Below are 21310 nucleotides of genomic sequence, written 5' to 3'. Positions count from 1 at the left end.
GGGACAGAAGGTGAAGCGTGTGTGTAAAAGAGAGTGGGAGAGATCGAAGTCCAGTTCACACCACACATTTAAAGCACTACGATTTCACTTTGAACAGTCACAGCTTCCCCCAGTGAATTCTGGGAACTGTAGCTTGTTGATGGTGCTGAGAGATGTTAGAAGACCCCTATTCCCCTCCCAGAGCTACAATTCTCAGAGTGGCTTAACCGTCAATCACTCTTCACAGGCAGCTCTTGAAATTGTAGCTCTGTAAGAGGAGGGTGGCGCTGTGGGTTAAACCACAGAGCCTAGGACTTGCCAATCAGAAGGTCGGCGGTTTGAATCCCCGTGACGGGTGAGCTTCCATTGCTCGGTCCCTGCTCCTGCCAACCCAGCAGTTCGAAAGCATGTCAAAGTGCAAGTAGATAAATAGGTACCGCTCCGGTGGGAAGGTAAACGGCGTTTCCATGCGCTGCTCTGGTTCGCCAGAAGCAGCTTAGTCATGCTGGCCACATGACCTGGAAGCTGTACGCCGGCTCCCTCGGCCAATAAAGCGAGATGAGTGCTGCAACTCAGGGTCAGCCACGGCTGGACCTAATAGTCAGGGGTCCCTTTACCTTTACCTTTACTCTCAGCAATGATGGGTCGCTACTCCCTTTTGGGTATTAGAGACCCATCAGGTGAACCCTGGGGCTCTGAGAACCTCCTGTTGCAAACAGTCTGAACAGTGGCTATATGAAGTTACTAATATTATGATATCGATGCTAATAATTTGAATATTAGTAATTTCACCAAGATCTCTTGCTAAGTCAGGCTTGTGAGTTTCCTTGCCACTTGTCCAAAGATGACTCACAACTGCCTCTCTCTCTCTCTCTGCAAACTTCTCAGGCCAGACTCCAGAGGGGAACCCAGTTAGCTACATTTTAGTCATATCGGTGCAATGCCAAACCTCAGCAAGTGTCCCAGAAGCACAGAACGCTGGCTTTCTCAGTGGTTTGCTGATTTTGTGTCAAGTATTTGATGCAAGGGCAATTTTTCCAGGAATTATATCACACGGGTGGGAACTGGAACAGAGGGCCAAGTTGGCCGATAAAAAGGAAAAGCAGAACTCCAGATCTGCACTCATACTTTGATGTCGTTCTGGAGCCTGCATAGAAATCACAGTGCGCAGACATATTTAAATCAAGACATGCCCTTTGAACTTTGAAAGATGCAAAAGCCAGTGCCAAGGTAAGAATTCATTATGAATTATATTTATTATGCAAATTCTGCAGAGCGGCATAATTCATTCTGCTTTTGATAGTCATAGGAAGGGCAAATAATTATACAAAGAACTGACTGTTGAAACTGCCACTAGGAAGCCAACATCATGTGCAATACAGTGGTACCTCGGGTTAAGTACTTAATTCGTTCCGGAGGTCCGTTCTTAACCTGAAACTGTTCTTAACCTGAAGCACCACTTTAGCTAATGGGGCTTCCTGCTGCTGCCGCTGCGCTGCGGGAGCACAATTTCTGTTCTCATCCTGAAGCAAAGTTCTTAACCCGAGGTACTATTTCTGGGTTAGCGGAGTCTGTAACCTGAAGCGTATGTAACCTGAAGCATATGTAACCCGAGGTACCGACTCTTTTCTTGAAATTAAAACAATGTTCAAACACTTGTTAAAATATTCAAGAGTGCAGAACGTATAGCTAAAAGAGAATGTGTGCAAGGTATTTACATTCACATGCTGATCCAAGCATGGGCTTAAGTTTATCTTAGTTGAAGATTACAGCGTCTTCTTTAAACATTCAAATAAACTGTGTTTTTCTCTTTCCAGTACTTGTACTCAACTTTCTGTCCATTACCCAGCGACGCCATTTGCAGTTGCTTCTGAGAGGTTTCCACTTTCTCCTTCCAGAAGACTTCTCCTTACTGCTTCTTTCGGAGGACATCAACTCCTGTACTTCCTTCTGTCACGTAGATTCACACAGAAACACTAGCCCTCCTCTACTGCCTTTAGAGAGAGACTTATCTAACACTTGTCTCTTCTTCAGTGTTCACAGAGATGCAGCCATGACAGCTGAGTCGCTTGCACACAAAACAAAATGGAAAATGCCATGAGATACCTCCCTGTGTGAACAGAGCCAACCAATCGCACGAGAGTTACTGGGGAACATTCCAGAATTAAACACACAGTGATGCATCTAAGCATTCCCAATTTCAGTAAATTAAATCACTATACTTAACACGGGCTCCCCCAGAGATCTCCTCAGCACTGTTTCCAAGTGACCCTGCCTGCTCCTCAAGGTCTTCAACTAACAGAGGGTCCATTTTGTTCTCTGAGGGCTCTGTGGATGGCCCTGGCTCTCCTCACAAATGGGCGGGGAGCACCACTTGGTTTTTGTTGCTATATCCATCCCCAATTGCATTACAGTAGTACCTCGCATTACATAACCCTCTGGTTACACATGCGCAGAAGTCCTCTACCGCACCACACGCATGCGCAGAACAGGGACCTCTGGTAGGGAAAACCTTGGGGTCCAACCGGAGCTCTGGAATAGATCCTGTCTGCAACCGGAGGTATCACTGTACTCCAATCAGCGCTGGACGACTAGGCCCAGGAGCTGCCATTTTTCTTTCCCATAAAGCCTCAGGGCGACAGCGCTTAAGTGAATAGCCAGTTCTTAGCAGGCATGCCAACTCTATGGGGCCAAGGTGCCTTCACCCCCCTCAATATCTGCTGACAGGGTGACAGGCCTCCTCAATTTTGAGGGGGCAGAGGAGATTGAATGCGGAGCTGAGCATGGAGCGGTTCAGTGTCTGGCTCCTCCTGAGTGCAAGAGAGGAGGAGGAGCCAGCCATTGAAGTCACGCCATGCCAATCTGGGCTCCTCCCGAAGAAGCGACATTGTGCGCACAGTTCACACAGGGCCCCCTCAATTTTGGGCGCATGGCAGCGCCTCTGGCTCTTAGCCATCCAGGTCCAACTAAGAGCATGGCCACTGTCTGGTGCTGATGCCATGTGAGGCCACCAGGGTCCATTGATGCAGGAAGAGGTGCACCTGAGGCAACTTTCCCAAGGGCCTCTTATCCCCAGACTGGCCTAGTTTGGCCACACACCATAGTTGAGGACCATGTGTTCTTCTGCGCTTTTTCTCCCCTTGCTCATCTGTCCCATAAAAAAAGAAGAAGGAAGGAAAACAAGAATGAGTAATGAGAATGGAAATGGAAATGGAAATGGAAATGGAAATGGAAGGTAGCAGGGTGGGAGGCACAGTGAGAAGAGTCAGAGACAGTTCCTCTGATTCCTGTGGTAGTTTTATGGAGTTTATGTTCCCAACTGGGAACTTCAGAGAATGATTTTGCATCTAGGAGGTGTTTTGGCCGGCCTGGGTGTGTCCTTTCCCAACACTATCAATAGGTGGAAGGCTCAAAAAAAATCCCCCTGATGGGGGACTTCCTGCTCAAGAGGAAGTGGACGGCCAAAATGGGTGTGCAAAGATGAATTTAGCTGACACTCCTCTGCTGAAGGGCAATAAACATGAGCTTCTGCAGTCATTCGGATTAAAAATAGAATTGGTCAGATGCCAGCTCTGTGTATAGAAGTTTCTAGAAAAAAAGCCACACAAATAAATTATACATATAAGCTAATAGTAGACCTTTCAGCATTTTCTCTCTCTTTTCTTAAAAGCTAAACAAAACAGACAGTGGGGAAGAGACCCTGATGGCTCAGTCATTTTGGCAGGAGCTGCTCTGTCCTCCTGGCCTGGACATTGCCACCTCTTGTACTCCTGGCTCTGATATGAGGGGGCACTGTTTACGAAGGGCAAGACACCCAAGAACCACCACTGACACCTGCAAGTACAGTGGTACCTCGGGTTAAGAACTTAATTCGTTCTGGGGGTTTGTTCTTAACCTGAAACTGTTCTTAACCTGAGGCACCACTTTAGCTAATGGGGCCTCCCGCTGCCACTGCGCAATTTCTGTTCTCATCCTGAAGCAAAGTTCTTAACCCGAGGTACTATTTCTGGGTTGGTGGACTCTGTAACCTGAAGCATCTGTAACCTGAAGCGTCTGTAACCCAAGGTACCACTGTAGTTGCTGCTTTTAACTGTTTTATGAGGACTGCAATGTTAAGAACTTGTGCCTGAGACTGCCTTTTCCTCCTCCCTCCTCCTCGCGTTTTCCTTGCGTGCCAAATATTTTTAGATGGTAAACCAGAGGTCAGGTTTCATCTTACTTGTCTTATTTTTGTAAGCTACTCTGGGACTTTTTTGTGTGGCTAAAGAGCAATGGGTCTAAATGTGGTAAATGAATAATATAGGCTACACACCCTTTTAAGCCACACTCATCACTAGTCCCACTTTGTACCCTCCTCCCTGAGTTTTCTTCCTGGTTGGGAGGTGTCCTTGAACTCTGTTCATGCGGCATGGCCGTGTAGAGATTTGATCCTGACCTTCGTTATACTCTGGCACGCAAATTCTCTCTAATGAGATGCTTCTTCAAGAAGGGAAGTAACCACAGTGGCCAATGTCTTCCCGCAGTCCCCCGCCCACCGGTGCTGAGCTAATATCGGCAGATGGAGGAGAGAACAGCTGCCAGCTGAAGTTCGGAACACCACAATGTTTACAATGCTGTTGGCAGCTGCAAGGGCCCTTGTCTGCAACACCAAGATTCCCCACTGTTTATTACCATCTGAGGAGCTGAATAAAAAAGCAACAGTAGGAAATGCTGGGATCTTCCCCTCTTCCGCAGCCCTAACCACCTTCGCAAAACAGATCTGTTCAAGATCCCCCAGGGAACAATGCTGTGTACTTAAAATAGGCATTGCTTGCTGAGAACCTTTGTATTTCACCCCCCTCAACCAGCCCAACCAGGGAGCTGAAATGCTTCTACATTTACCTAAGGGTGGAAATCAGACCCTTTAAAGTGTCTCTATTTTCCAGGGACATCCTAGATTTACAGAAGCCACCCCAGTTTTTGATTTGATCCCAGAATGTTGGAGGGTATGGAGTTATGTGACCCCTGAGCCAAAGAGATAAGTAACTCTACAACCTTTAGAAACACATCTGATGGCAGCCCTGTACAGTGGTACCTCAGGTTACAGACGCTTCAGGTTACAGACTCCGCTAACCCAGAAATAGTACCTCAGGTCAAGAACTTTGCTTCAGGATGAGAACAGAAATCGCATGGCAGCGGTGCAACTGCAGTGGGAGGCCCCATTAGCTAAAGTGGTACCTCAGGTTAGGAACAGTTTCAGGTTAAGAACGGACCTCCAGAATGAATTAAGTTCTTAAACCGAGGTACCACTGTATAGGTTTACTATGTTTTTATATGTGTTGGAAGCCACCCAGAGCGGCTGGACAACCCAGTCAGATGGGTGGGGTATTATTATTATTATTATTATTATTATTATTAACATCCCTATTCCATCAGAGAAAGTTTGGAGGGTATGGGAAATTCTCCTCAACTCTAATCTTTTTTTCTAAACCAGGAAGGGGGAACCTCAGCTCTGGGGGCCAAATGTGGCCCTCTGGGTCTCTCTGGCTGTTGGCTCAGCCACCTCTCTTACTGGTCTTGCTTTGCACCCTGCTTAAGGGTTTTTGCCTGGCTGGAATGTGTCCTCAAACTCTGACAGTTTCTTGACTCGGACCCTGTACAGTGGTACCTCAGGTTAAGAACTTAATTCGTTCTGGAGGTCCACTCTTAACCTGAAACTGTTCTTAACCTGAGGTACCACTTTAGCTAATGGGGCCTCCCGCTGCCTCCGTGCCACAGCCACGCGATTTCTGTTCTCATCCTGAAGCAAAGTTCTTAACCTGAGGTACTATTTCTGGGTTAGCGGAGTCTGTAACCTGAAGCGTCTGTAACCCGAGGTACCACTGTACATGGAAAAGCAGACATTCTACAGCCTTTGCCCATATAGCACCATTCCGACTGTTTGTCAGAATAGTGAGATTGGCATATTAAAATGAACACAGACATGTTGCTTTGGTGAGCACATGCCAAATAGTTTTCTGGGTCCTCCCCTCTCAACTGTCAGGATTCCATGGTCACTTGCTTGCTGAGAGTTCACTGGACTGTTTGGGGGCAGGTTCCCAACAGCCCGGTACTTTTCTCCAATAATTTTTGCTTCCGCCAAGCTTCCCAGTGCCTCCTTTAATGAGTGGATATGCCACTTAGCTATGTATATAAAGCCACATCATTCACAGCTTGGAAAGAGAGGAGTCATCTCTCTTTTTTTGGCATTAGTATATTACCTATCATACAGAGAGAAATGCAATTAGAAAACAGATGTGCCATCTTCAAAGTCCAAAGACAAGAAAGCAGCTTTTCAGAAAATATGGTACTTGTCAGAGCATCATATTAAAAAGAAGACCCACTCAGATTGCTCTGGTGAGCAGATGCTAAAGAGTTGAGTTGTCTTCCTTTTCCACAGTTAATTAAAGGCCGACATGCTACTCACGTGTCCAACAGGAGAAGGAAAAAAATCCCTTGGATGAAAATATGGCATGAAAATATCCCTTCTTAGAATCCACAGCAGAAATAGGTTTGAAAACAATACATTCTCCCTCCCCCCACAAAAAAATGCAAAATGCTATCTGCACACATACAGACAATGGGTTATATCAACTATGTCTTTCTATGGCCTTCAAAGATGGGCAATAAACACAACTGGGGTAAGAAATTCATGGGCTCATGAATTATGAGAGAGATGGATTTTGCCAGAGTGTTTTATTCTAGAATAAAAATTATTTTATAGGAACTCGGTGGTTAGAAAATGTTTTCAATATTTTAAGAGATCCAAACGGAAATGTTAGAAAATTCAGATAACAGCGTCAGTAAAACAGTCGCAACCATTATAAGATTTACCTCTAAATGTCAATGCCAATTGAATGTCTCTAGTTGTTGTCTGGTTGGGCAATGGATTTTCGCACTCCAGTTTTTCAGTTAATACTCATGTTCTATGCCCATAGTTATATATAAAGAACATTGCAGTTCCATTGCACATGATTGCAAGTATCAAAAGCAAAGCTTAGAACACAAACATTTCCAGACTTCCCCACCTCTTAAAAATCTTAAAAATCATCAGTTAATATCAACATTTTCCACATTTCTAACCTTTATCACAAATATGAAACCACTCACGAGCCTTCCATAATTTTGCAAATAAGTTTAACAGCAGGATATAAGCATTTTTTGTGTGTTTTGTTAAAAACAACAATTGTTGCAGAACCATGTTGACGAACATAGGAAGTTAATTAAACATTGATTTAATTGTGAAGGGAAAGGGGAAATGAAAACCCAGAGATCCAGTTGCATATAGCTGGGAAATGATTTAATCAGAAGCAACTTGCCTTTCATGTAGTTAAGTCATGTGCATATATAGCTAAAACATCATCTCAAACATGCTTGAGATAAAACAGACATCCTAATTTAATTAAAACCTTCGATTTTGCAAAGAAAACGACAAGACGTTCACATTCTAAAACACAATCTCTTTATGATGCCGCGCAGTTTCATGTGATTCTTCTAAGATGTTCCTAAATCTACACCATTCATGTTGCTTCCAAAATCCTGATTTGGCAGTTATCAATAACCTCAACCAAAAACTAATGCTTATTCATCCTCTTATATAAGCTGCACAGAGGAGGAGATTTACAAACCAACTTTAAAAATGAATTTAGCCGGAAAATGAGTTGACCTAAATAAACCACAAGATGGAGCTGTTGTACTAAGGTACACCACCTAGAATTACCGGTACATTATTCAAGATGTGTAAGTTGAACTAAGGGCTCATCCTTTCATGCCACCTTTTTAGGCACAGGTCCCACTTAAAGCTCCGAGTTGGAATGCTTTTTTTTTATTCAGCCCCAGTGCTTTCCTTGCAAAACCCCACTCTTAACCCCTGAAAGCAATTCCGCAGAAACCTGAAATGCCAGTTGTTTCGATACAGTGCAGACCTCTGCCTAGAAAGTATGGGGCAAAAAGTAATTGCATGGACAGGCAGAGTCCCCCCAACCCCAGGCGACCCCTGAGTGGAATAATAACTCAAGGCAACATGCTATGGGATTAAAATTAGCCACAACTTTATTAAGTTTCAGATGTAGGGAGACCTTGGCTCAGGCATTGGGCGTTTATCCTTCCCAGGGAGACATCAGGGTTATCCAGAATGTGTGGGGATTGGACTGACTCTGGAGAACATATGTTCAAGCAGAGAGCCCACCCCCCATTTTGCCGCCGTTGGAGGGGAGAGCAATGACAACCTCTAGACGTATGGCCAATGCCTCCCCTCAAGACCCCTTTAACAGGGAACCCTAGGATCACTGCTGCAAGGGGGGTGTGGATCACCGCTTCAGCCTCCCCCCATTTAGGAAAATAGACTAAAGTATTCCCCCCAAGGCCTGAAACCGCCAAAGTTGTGATGTTTTGCTACAGGAAGGGCAAAACCTGCCAATGCAGGGAAATTCCTTTCTGGCCCTTCAACAGCGACCTTGATGTAGCAGCGCGTGCATACCTGTGGAGAAGAGGTTACTCTGCAAAAGAAGACTTAACTGAGGGAGGGCAGGGTGGGAGAAGCTCTGGAGCCAACTGATGCTTCGCAGGTAAGATTCACCTTCTGTTGTGTGGGCAGAACGGTCCCTCCCCTTACCTGGCCGATGCCCTGGCAACGCCTCTCCAGGTGGGATTGGGCGATTGGCTAAGGTAGGTGGAGACCTCCAGGTATCCAACCTGGGGAGGATGAAGCCAGGAGTCGCACTGGGATCCGGGGAGGCTGCACCCGACCACGCAAAAGGCGCCCCCCATTTGATGTGGGGAGCGGTCATTGTGGATGAGCCCTCAGTGTATGACTTCCAGCATGTGATTGACAGGGATTCATATTTCAAGTTTCATATTAGGAAATTCTAGGAGGTTGTAGTATGTAAGCAAACAAAGAGGACGAAACATTTTTATTGGCCATTCAGGCCATGCTCTGCTAAGCAATTTTCAAAGCATGTACTTAAAACTACACCCTGCAAACCGTAATGCGGATTTTCATTTAGATGTGTGCAAATTCCACTTCCAAAAAGAAAAAAAGTCCAGTTACATATTTTTAAAATGACTTAAATCCACAAATCAATAAAAAACAAATATACATACAGTGGTACCTCGTGTTAAGTACTTAATTCATTCTGGAGGTCCGTACTTAACCTGAAACTGTTCTTAACCTGAAGCACCACTTTAGCTAATGGGGCTGCCGCGCCACTGGAGCACAATTTCTGTTCTCATCCTAAAGCAAAGTTCTTAACCTGAGGTACTATTTCTGGGTTAGCGGAGTCTGTAACCTGAAGCGTATGTAACCTGAAGCGTATGTAACCTGAGGTACCACTGTATATCCATCACTGAAAAACAGGACAAAATCAGTAAAAGCATTTGATACAAATGTAACTAAACCATGTGTCTGGATAGGCCAGCTGAAACAGAAAAGCATCTAAAACAGTGCGGGGAAGGTGTACTCTCTGTGTGTCTATCTACTTAAATCTAAATTATTTGAATCTAGTTTATTTATTTGTACCCTTTGTACATGGTGGTTCAGAGTATAACACGATTTACAATAAAACAAGGAAATAAGAGTATATAAAATCAAATTTCCTCCCTGGATATTTATTGTTTACAGTTTTTGTGTGTGTTCACAAATCACAGCACAACAAATTCCTTCTCTTGCTTATAAAATATACGTCCCATCTATGGATGGTCCCAGTTCTGTCCCATGGCTACAGGATGGCAAGAGCCCCCAGTTCCTTTCTCAGCCATTCTTCCCTATTCTGATTGGCTAGCAGCTCTCCTCCAGCAGGGCCAATCCCAGGTGCACACACAAGGTCCCCATGGCAACCTGTCAACACAGATCATCTTTCTCACAGCAGCGTGTTTTGTGGCACCTACCTCCTCGACTTTAAGGCTAGCGAAGTGGCCCACTTCAAAGTCATCCAAAATGTTCAACCTAAGGACTAGTATGAGTGGCAGACAATACAGCCCTGGGGTGCTGATTGGCAACTGGAACGAAGATGTGTGTCTGGAAGAGGTAATTAAAAGCTCCCCCCCCCACTTGACTTATTTTGTTTACTTTGTGTCTTTATTCCATTTTCTGTTCAGTTCTTTCTATATGTACTTGGAAACAAACTCCACTGTGTCAAATGAGATTACTCTCAGTTAAGTGCGCATTGGCTAATTTCTGATATATGATACATGGTTAGTGCTTTTTTTCTTAAAAAAAAATATGTTTAGGGATACTCTCATTTTCCTACTCATATTGAAAGACTGGCCCTCAAGGAGGCCAAACTTAAATTCAGATAGGAGTTTGCATACCCCTGTGTCCCTCCCCCCCCAGAAAAAAAGCATTGTACATGAGGAAATGTGTTTTGTCAATAAATTTTGTAGCATAAGTTATTGATATCAATTACTATGGATGTTTTAAGGAAAATCCCTTTAAATCTATGGGTAGATTTTTGTACTTTTATTCTTTATATTTTATGGACTTTAATTATGGCAAATAATTAGGTAAATGCTTTGTCCAAAACAAAGGATATTTCTTTTCCTGTATTTGGGATATTAAGAAAAAGTGCTTCTTACTGATGCCACCTGACCCAGCTTTCTTCTGATTCTGCTTTTTTCCCCCAAACCCCTTTCTGGATTTTGTAATCGGCTTTGTGTTTTTCAAACTCTATTCGTGGCCCCTGGCTCAATTTGTGGGAGTCTGCCTTAGTTTTGCACACCTCTTAATGGTGAAATTTAGCAGACTTTTATTGCTGTTGTATTTTATTTGCATTTGGCACGGTTTGTGGTGGCTCAAGGTTGCGCTATTCAGACCGAGCCGTGATGAGACAACGGATAATAATAATAATAATAATAATAATAATAATAATAATAATAATAATAATTTATTTATACCCCGCCCATCTGGCTGAGTTTCCCCAGCCACTCTGGGCGGCTCCCAATCAAGTGTTAAAAACACTACAGCATTAAATATTAAAAACTTCCCTGAACAGGGCTGCCTTCAGATGTCTTTTAAAGATAGGATAGCTACTTATTTCCTTCACATCTGAAGGGAGGGTGTTCCACAGGGTGGGCGCCACTACCGAGAAGTCCCTCTGTCTGGTTCCCTGTAACCTCACTTCTCGCAATGAGGGAACCGCCAGAAGGCCCTCGGCGCTGGATCTCAGTGTCCGGGCTGAACGATGGGGGTGGAGACGCTCCTTAGGGTATAAAGGACGTTATACATGCACATGCAGGTATACATGCACGTTAAAATGCGAAGCTCACATTAAAAAAATTCCTTCCCAAAACAGGAACTCCTGAAAGACTTCTTATGTAAAAGAGAAAGAGGGGAGCTTCTAATCCAGAAATCAAAAAAACTGAAAGAGAACCTTTACAAGAAGGTATGTGATCACCCATTGCATTTCTACATTTCTACCAGCACTTGCTTAGCTTTAGAAAAAGTGCAATAATATGTGACTTTAACCTATGCCTGTACAGAAAACTTGTGATATTATGAACTGCTGTTGTTTTCCTTAATCTTGAATAACTGATTCACATATTACTATGCATATCAGATCTCTGGGTGAATCAAGATGGGGAGGAATGGCAAATATTGTTGATGGGGGAGGCAGAACAAGAGTGGAATAAGAGTCAAAATAAGAATTTCCAATGCTGTGTGCAGCGTTTCCTCAGGGTTGGACTAGATGACCCTTGAGGTTCCTTCCAACTCTACAATTCAGTGAGACAAATCAAGGTAGAAAGTGTTACCTGAAGGTAGAGTTTGGAAACCACTAGTCCAGAGGCATATTCAGGTTGAGGTGACAAGCACCCTTACTCAGATCCCTCCCTTCACTGCCATTCTCATCACGCTCCATAATGAAGTATTAGAAGGCAACTATTTGTGACTGAGAGCATGTTCTGCTCTTGAATTTGGTCCATTTAGCTCCATATTGTCTACACTGACTGGCAGCTACTCTCCAGGATTTCAGACAGGATTCTCTCCCAGGCCTACCTGGAGATGCTGGGGATTGAACCTGGGACCTTCTGCATGCAAAGCAGACGCTCTACCGCTAAGCTAGCATATCCACCATTCTGTACTGATTTAGCCCATAAGACAATAGGCCCTAATGGGAACTGGTTTTGAACCAAGTCAAAAACCATTGACCAGTCCAATTGAACATCCTGTCTTCCCCAACCTGATGCCTTCCTGATGTTGCGTGTCGAGACCCCGAGACCACCCCCTCGTTGATGAATAAGACACAAGGACACAGATATTAATGTTATTGGGCAAATTTAGGCACAACTTTATTGGTTACAGAATGTGAGCGGTATTGGCTTAGGCATTGGAATTGACCCCACTATATGGGTTAAACCACAGAGCCTAGGACTTGCCAATCAGAAGGTGGGCGGTTCAAATCCCCGGGATGGGGTGAGCTCCCGTTGTTCAGTCCCTGCTCCTGCCAACCTAGCAGTTCAAAAGCACGTCAAAGTGCAAGTAGATAAATAGGTACCGCTCTGGCGGGAAGGTAAACGGCATTTCCGTGTGCTGCTCTGGTTCGCCAGAAGCAGCTTAGTCATCCTGGCCACTTGACCTGGAAGCTGTATGCCAGATCCCTTGGCCAATAAAGCAAGATGAGCGCCGCAACCCCAGAGTCGGTCACGACTGGACCTAATGGTCAGCGGTCCCTTTACCTTTACCTTTACTATATCTGACTCCTGCCCATCATGCAGGGAGTCCAGTAAGGGTCAACCACTGATAGGGGGAGCCCCGTCGATGCAAACTGACTCGAGCTCCCCCTGGGTTCCTGACGGGGTTGTGGCATGGCTCTAGCCCAGCCCCGGACTTGGACAAGATCCACAGCCCCGGATTCCTTTAACAGAATACCCTTAAGCTTGGAGGGGCAGGTGATGGCCACACCTTCCCTCTCCCATCGTAAGATCAACCAATGCCTAACTGCCAAACCTTACAAAGTTGTGATGATTGCTCATGCGAATTTGCCAAGTGGAAAAATTCCTACCAGGCCCCGCAATGGCGATCAAGGAAGTGAGCCAAGAGGAAGCTCTCCAGCTCACACCTCAGTTTAAATGGGGCCCGGCCACGCCCCCCAGCCAGCGGATTGGCTGGCAGGTGAATGACATGGCTGGGAACCTCCGAGGGAGGCATGACTTCATCCCCCACTCCTGGAGGGGAGTGGGTGGCCACGTGGTCCACCGCAACTCCTCCCCACTGGGAAGTAGAGCAGATTTTTGGATGACAGCTGCCATCATACCAGATCTTTAGCCATGCTGGCTCTGGCTGATGGGAGCTGCAGCTCCAAACATCTATAGGGCACCAGGTTAGGAAAGGCTAGTACAGTGGTACCTTGGGTTACATATGCTTCAGGTTACATACGCTTCAGGTTACAGACTCCACTAACCCAGAAATAGTACCTCAGGTTAAGAACTTTGCTTCAGGATGAGAACAGAAATCATGCTCCTGTGGCACGGTGGCAGCAGGAGGCCCCATTAGCTAAAGTGGTGCTTCAGGTTAAGAACAGTTTCAGGTTAAGAACAGACCTCCGGAACGAATTAAGTACTTAACCCCAGATACCACTGTATATACCTTGGGGTTTCAGGCAGGGCTCCTTTTTAAGGATTACCTGTAAAATACCAGGGACTGAACTTGGAATCTGCAAGAGAAGGATGTGCCATATCACAGACCAACAGACCCTTCCCTGACTTGAGGCTGCTTTTGCCAGATGGGCAGTTTCAGCTTCAAGGTTGTGTTTGTAAGGATGCGTGGGAAGCCCATCTTTTCTAGTGCAGCAAGCAAATAATAATAATAATAATAATAATAATGCCCCACCCATCTGGCTTGATAATAAAAAATGATCTATGGAGACAACCAAAGTGAAAATCCAAATCATGCTATAATCATCTGAGATCCCACCCCTTCTTCTTATTCTTTTTTTTTTTTTTTTAAAGGAGCAGCTCTCTATTTCAACAGATGGATTTATTCACTTTGGAGATACGGTTATGCTGGTGAGCCCAGATAACAACAATTCACCTGACAAGGAACCTACCATGAGTGGGAATCTATCTCTGGCTGTTAATCCCAAGGAAACAGACATACTCTCAGAGAATGAACTGACAGCTCCCTGTGATATGAGCGCAATCAGCAGCGTGACCCCAATTGGCCGGAATGCATTCCGGATTTTAAGGTGGGAGACTGGTTGAATCATTTTATAACTTCCTAGAATTGGATCTTTCTTTTTCATTCATTCTTTCTTTCCTTCTTTCTCCCTCCTTATTTAGTACGCCAAGACTAGTGCTGCTGTTAGCAGGCAAGTCGTCTGCTGCATGTTTTTCTTTGCATCCATATTGCCAAGGTGGCGCTGTGGTCTAAACCACTGAGCCCCTTGGACTTGCTGATCAGAAGGTCAGTGGTTCGAATCCCTGTGATGGAGTGAGCTCCCATTGCTCTGTCCCAGCTCCTGCCAACCTAGCAGTTCGAAAGCAAGCCAGTGCAAGTAGATAAATAGATACCCCTGTGGCAGGAAGGTAAACGCATTTCCGTGCGCTTTGGCTTCTGTCATGGTGTCCCACTGCACCAGAAGTGGTTTAGTTGTGCTGGCCACATGACCCAGAAAGCTACCTGTGGACAAACACCGGCTCCCTCGTCCTGAAAGTGAGATAAGCGCCACAACCCCATAGTCGCCTTTGACTGGACTTAACTGTCCAGGGGTCCTTTACCTTTTTTTTTACCCTATATTGCCAAGGTGCCTACTTCAGTTGTGTGCACCTTGTAAAGATCCCACCTTGCTCTGCACAAACCCAGAATCCTTCAGGAGAACCTTGCTTTGGGCTCAGGACCTGGGATCAATTTGAATCTGCTGCACACCCCTCGTAAATGATCTGTAACATGTCTTCTGTTGAAATAATGACCTTTGTCTGTTTATTAAAGCATTGAAGGAGAATGCATGGGAGAGCCACTTAGATTTGGGCAGAATTTTGGTCTTGGAGCATCTGGAGGGTTTCCAGAGAAGATGGTAAGTGAATATATGAAACAGAACGGCCCATACTATGTTAATGACTATAATGTTATGTTACCATAAACCTATGCAGGATTAAGGATGCAACAGCTATTTGCTAACTGTTCACCATGCTTTCCAAACTTTTCATGTTAGTGACACTTTTTAGAAATGCATCATTTTGTGACATGGTGGTTGAGTTTCACTAGTAAATCAGAGGTTAAACTAACCCTTTATAAGAGATAAGGACACATATCATGCAACACACCTACACACTACAGCCGACACACCAACAAGTTGCGACACACAGTTTGGAAAGCTCTGTGATTATGATGATCAACTACTACATAATTTTAACCTGCTTCTCCTTTGAAGAGCTCACACCAACATACTTGGAACCCTGAACCAGCCTCCCATGCAGGATCTCACTAAGCTTGGACCCCTTACCTGAACAATGGTTGATCCTGCACTAGGATTAATTTATTTTTTAAGCCCTGAGGATGTATTGCTTTTCTCCACTCAAAGCTGATTTCCCACACAGCACTTAATATATTGTTCTGCATTATTCAGTAATGTCCTTCTAGATGGCCAATTTGCTTCCACGATGCTCTGGTTCTTAACTCCTTGTTCTTTTGTATTTTATTTTGATGAGTTGCATATATGTGGAAGTTCTTGTAGCCAAAAGGTGGACCGAAAATCTTCTAAATAGTAAACAAGTATTGAAAATTCAGAAGTAAGTCCAGTTGAGCAAAGACTCTCCTCCCTGGAAGAGAGGGGAGTGGTTGTGGGCGGGAGCCCGAGCTCCACCCCTAGCAGGGGGTGTTAGCCCCCTGCCTCCTCCTCTCACCTGGCTGGCGTCCACGCCCCTCGGCAGGCACCCAACCAGGTACCTCAGAGGGGGCGTTTACAGCAGCCTTTTGCTGCGGCGCCAGCTCCTCCTCGGCCTCATTCTTCTCTCCGTCATCTCGTCGCGAGTCACCCACCCTCCACTCCCTTTGAGCTCAGGTTCTTAGTTCATTGGCCTTGATATGGACCTTAGGTTGGTCGCCCTGGTTGTCCAGGGGCCTGGTAGGAATTTTTCCATTTGGCATTAGGCTTTTTGGTTTTTTCGCCTACCTCGTAGCAACCGTCACAACTTTTGTGGTATTGGTGGGTAGGTTAGGCATTGGAATAATGTGTTGTGGTGTGTCGAAGGGCTAGGTGTGGCCATCGCCTATGCCTTCAATTTTTGGGTATTCCGTTAAAGGAATCTGGCGGTTGTGTACTCTGTCCGATGCCTGCTTGGCGGGAGGCCATGGCACGACCCTCGGTGACATCAGGGGATAGCCTATAGTTGGATTAGCATCAACAGGCTCCACCTACTGGTGAATAAACTCCCTTGTTTTAGACATCCAATGTCTAAGCCAATACCTTTTCACTGCTGTAATCAATAAAGTTGTGGCCTTTTCTTGCCCATTAACCTATATTACGTGTCCTTGTGTATCCGTTTCACATTGCAGGGGTCGGCTCCTCGAACCACAAAGACTTCTTCCAACATTAGTTAAAAGCTTCCTCTTTGTGTTGCTAGTGTGTGAAAACAGTCACAATCCAAGGATGCCCAGGAACGCACCTCCAGATGGTGGAGATGTCAGGTGCCATCCTGCCACCTTGGGCATCTTCACTTGGTTGCAAGCGGCCAATTGCCAGGTGCAAAATGCGCTTGACACCTGGCCAATTTTGAACGCTGTCCAATTCTATCCAACATAGATGAAAACCTGCTCCTTGATCTCAGGAACCATTGCACAAAATTTGCAATATCTTAAGAGGTGCCCAATGAAGAGACATCATCAGGCCTGTTAGGTTGTGGGTGAACATATCAGACGACACAGCGATTCTTCAAACAGCTCTTGTTTATTCACAGGCCAGAACAGAACTGAACCGAAGGGTTCAGCCAGCCTGCTTATATAGAGCTCCACTAGAACGCAACAGTACCCATTTTCTGTAACTATCCAATAACTGAACGTCACTTTCAATCCCTTATTTGCATATGTGGACCTGAGTGAAAACTATCTACAGTATCCCCCTGCTGGCCCAGGATGAGAACTTCAGTACATAACAAGGGCGGATGCTCAAAGTTGCCTTTGCTTTCTGTGCAGCTTCGATCAATGTAACTTCAGGTAGTATTTCTGCTTTTGGCAAGCGCTGGGATTTGCAGCTCTGTGTCCACCCTCTCCCTCATTTCCTGAAGTTTTGCAAATGCAAAGTCCTTCACACCCAACCATTCATGCCAGACGAGTCCATACAGCAAACTTAAGAACACAACATGTGATTACAGTATGATGTAAGCGCAATACTGGACCCAGATTCGTAACCGCGCTAATATTTGTTTTGCTTGTTCTTTGGCCTCTGTCAATCTACAACAATGTTTATCTAATTCGCAGACAAATCATTCCCACATGTTTCCATTTCCAGCTATTTATTGCGAGTGACCACAGAAGTTTTCAGAACATGACAAAGAAATCCTCCCTCCAGCCTGTGTTCTTGACCGATGAACTTACCTACCTGTGTTCTTGGCAAGCTACGTATCTGGACCCACAGTTACGCATGGAATACGAAGGGTTCCCAGTTCCTGTAAGAAATGACACCGAGCCTCTTAAGAATACCTTGCCTTTCAGACTGTTCTCTCATGTTCTCCAACCACCTCTCCCTCCTTTCCTAAACCAGCTCCACAAATGCTCCTGTGCTCTAGGAGCCTTTAGCCACCTCCCGTGATTCTTACCTCTTTGGCCTCTGTTATGCCAGCCCATAGGGATGCAGGTGGCGCTGTGGTCTAAACCGCAGAACCTAGGGCTTGCTGATCGGAAGGTTGGCGGTTCGAATCCCTGCAATTGGGTGAGCTCCCATTGCTTGGTCCCAGCTCCTGCCCACCTAGCAGTTCAAATGCACGTCAAAGTGCAAGTAGATAAAATAGGTACCACTCCGGCGGGAAGGTAAATGGCGTTTCCATGAGCTGTTCTGGTTCGCCAGAAGCAGCTTAGTCATGCTGGCCACATGACCCGGAAGCTGTCTGTGGACAAACGCCGGCTCCCTCGGCCTATAGAGCGAGATGAGCGCACAACCCCAGAGTCGTCTGCGACTGGACCTAACGGTCAAGGGTACCTTTACCTTTATGCCAGCCCATATTGTGGGAATGGCTTTGCATCCTTTACCCATCAAGCCATCTTCAGACGCATCCTTACCATACATTTGAAGCACACGGCTTCCCCCCAAAAGAATCCTTGAAACTGTAGTTTGTTAAGAAAGGTGGAAATTGTTGCTCTGCGAAAGGGTGCTGGGAATAGCTCTGTAAGTGGTTAAACTATAATTCCCAGCTAGGGGCACCATCTAAGGAGGCTGAGGGGCTGAGAGCACTCCCAAAGTTTTCAAGGACCCCCTCAATATTCCATGGCCTGCAGAGGGCCTCACTGGGCCTACCCATGGCTACGGTGGGCCTCACGTCTTCCTCCAATTTCCTTCCTCTTCACTTTCCGCCTTTTCTGCACAATTTGAACAATAATTCTTCCTTGCCACACCTCTCTCTGCTTTACTTTTGATTCCCAAGGAAATTTTAAACAAATTCATGCATAAACAGAATTTAAGCCCTTCTTTCCTTCAAGTGTTTCTCTTTCTCTCTCTCTCCCTGCCCCCATTTCTAGGCAAATACAAAGATCCTCATTGTTCACAGTCATACAAATCAGGCCTTGGCAGTTCCTCGGATCTTCTGGATAAGGTGAGAAAGGGCACATCTACACTACACTCCAAATATGCATTGGCTTTACACCAGTTTTGAACCCTCTGGTTAAAACCTTACCCAAACAATCCTGGGTACCAGGGACAGGGGATAAATTCATTTCAGTTCAACATTTAAAGGCAATCCGTCAAATCTGCACTTTGTGAACACAGCCACCTTTCAAAGTTCACACTTATCTGAATTTTGCAATGCCACTCTCCAACTAAACAATTACAAGAAGACAGATATCAGGGGAGCTGCTTGCAGAAAGAAAGTGTACATTGGTCAAAACTGCCCAATAAAAATGCAATGTCACATCTTCCCCGGGGAATTCTGGGGACAGTGGGAAGTGGTGTGAGACTATATTTACAAAGGCTGGACGTCCTCATAAGTAGCAACCACCTCCTCCCCCAAAATCAAAATAAATGCCTCCACTTCCCCAAGAAAGAAAATTGGTCCTTGTTTCTTTTGTGTGCGTGCGGGGGGGGGGGGGATACTTTGAGTAACTGGGGAAGGAATATTGGCTGAACCTTATATAAAAAAGTAATGGGAGAACAGGGCCAACATTTGAGGAGTGTAACAAGGCAACTGGCTAAAATGTTTTAAAAATATCTAATTTTGGTTCCTCTGTTTTTTGTCAGGTTGATGTTGGTTAAATGTTTAGTTGGGGTTGGTGGTTATTTTAATTTGTAACTGTAAACTGTTTATTATTGCTATTACTATTATTGCTATTGTTGCAGTTGCTATTGGTTTCTGTTGATTTATTGGTTGGTTTGTTGCTCGTATAGGATATTTTGATCTTTTTAAATGTTTGATGCTTTGTTGTGTTTTTATATGGCTGGAGAAACCCAGCAAGATGGGTGGGATATAAATTTAAAAAATATTATTTATTATTATTAACATCAGTCAACACCACAAAGTGAGTTTCCCACCCCCACTTCAAATACAATGTGTGTGGTGGTTTGTGTTTGCTTTTCTTTTCTTTTAGTATAAATCATTTAAATATAACTCTGACTCTCCCTTTATCAGCGCAATGGGACAACAAGCTATCCCCCCCTCATAGCGTATGAATCAATATGGCTAACCTGACCCAATAACCCATCCCCAACACACATACAAACAAGCCACACTGCAATCAACTGAAAAATTTCAAATTGTATGTGTGTGGGGTCAGCTGACATTCAGGCTGAGGCTACGGAATGTCTAGCCGTTATTGTTGAATATCTACTCTCTTCTTTTGAAGGACATACTTTGGAAAGGAATTTGAGGTAAACTGCCACACATACCTGGATACACACAGAGCTGAAGAAGACAAGAATTACTGGGTCGTAGTTACCGGGAATCCGAGTGACAAATCAACCACGATGTTTGATAGGCCAAAGCCTCCGTCGGACGCGGACAGAGTGCAAAACAGCGAAATCCCCAAAGTAATATGCCCCTGCTAAAGCCCATGCTTTAAAAAGGAAATACAAAATGTCCTTTTTTTGTGCTCATGTAAACAGAAAGTGAGAGAGAGAGAGTGAGAGCTGAAGATGTAAATTGGCAGCAGAGCACAAAGGATGCTTTGCTGTTTCTTCATTCGAGCTGAACAGATAGGTAAGGATGTATTCAAACAGCAATGGAAATATAACATCTGTATCTGTATAACATTTCTATCCTGTAAAAAATAAATAAAAAATCCAGAATACAGTACCAGTACGAGAAACTTAGAATCGCCTTAGTTTTTTATGTACCTTGACCCACATTGTGTCCTTTCCTATCCTGATCACTAGGTGGCAGCATCTTTTAAAAAGAAAGCAAAACATAAAGAAAACTTTCTCCCCACTCGTTTAGGGATCTAAGGGTGAAACTACACCAATGTGGGCCACCTGGTGTCCTTCAGATGTTGCTGGACTACAATTCCCATCATCCCTGAGGATTATCAACATCATCATTTTGTTTGTATACCACCTTTTCATAGTTCAAACCAGTGTTTTTCAACCTTGGGTCTCCAGCATTTTTTCGGACTACAATTCCCACCATTTGTGACCACTGGTCTTGCTAGCTAGGAATGATGGGAGTTGTAGTCCAAAAACAGCTCAAGACCTGAGGTTGGGCAATGCTGGTTTAAAGTGGCTTACAACATGAAATGAATTATATAATTACAAACATAAACAAATGTAGCCATGAACAATAAATAAAACACAGCAAAAAGCCCACAGCCAAATCAAACCATTTGTACATAATAATAATAAAAATAAATAATAAATTTTATTTATATCCCGCCCTCCCCAGCCGAAGCCGGGCTCAGGGCGGCTAACAACAATCAAAGGAAAGATGTCAGGTCCCGCAGGGCCCTAGTCTCTTGTGACAGAGCGTTCCACCAGATTGGAGCCGCAGCCGAGAAGGCCCTGGCTCTAGTTGAGGCCAGCCTAACCTCTCTGAGGCCTGGGACCTTGAGGATGTTATTATTTGCAGACCGTAGGTTTCTCTGTGGGGGCATACCAGGAGAGGCGGTCCCGTAGGTACGAGGGTCCTAGGCCGTATAGGGCTTTAAATAAATCATAAGAAGATCTAAAGGTGCAAAAATAATAACAGC

General features: G+C 44.8%; 1 protein-coding gene across 1 annotated transcript; it reads left to right on the top strand.

The window, feature by feature from the left end:
* Positions 1-9839: 9839 nt before the first annotated feature.
* CFAP161 (cilia and flagella associated protein 161) lies at positions 9840-20438 on the top strand. Its single transcript, XM_083712900.1, has 7 exons — positions 9840-10021; positions 11286-11375; positions 13939-14174; positions 14918-15002; positions 17436-17594; positions 18659-18732; positions 19976-20438. The coding sequence occupies exons 1-7, from the start codon at positions 9932-9934 to the stop codon at positions 20175-20177; spliced, it is 936 nt and encodes a 311-aa protein (XP_083569026.1). The 5' UTR covers positions 9840-9931; the 3' UTR covers positions 20178-20438.
* The last annotated feature ends 872 nt before the right edge of the window (positions 20439-21310 follow it).

The sequence above is a fragment of the Podarcis gaigeae genome (genome assembly GCF_964106915.1).
Source record: "Podarcis gaigeae genome assembly, chromosome: 14".
NCBI classification, from domain to species: domain Eukaryota; kingdom Metazoa; phylum Chordata; class Lepidosauria; order Squamata; family Lacertidae; genus Podarcis; species Podarcis gaigeae.
This window is presented reverse-complemented; position numbering and strand designations above follow the sequence as displayed.

Bases quoted from the DNA above. Each gene is read 5' to 3' on its own strand.
- CFAP161 (XM_083712900.1), top strand. From the start codon at position 9,932: ATGTTCAACCTAAGGACTAGTATGAGTGGCAGACAATACAGCCCTGGG. The intron at 11,376-13,938 runs GTATGTGATCAC...TTTTTTTTAAAG, and splicing joins AAGAGAACCTTTACAAGAAG to GAGCAGCTCTCTATTTCAAC. The intron at 15,003-17,435 runs GTAAGTGAATAT...TTCCATTTCCAG, and splicing joins GAGGGTTTCCAGAGAAGATG to CTATTTATTGCGAGTGACCA.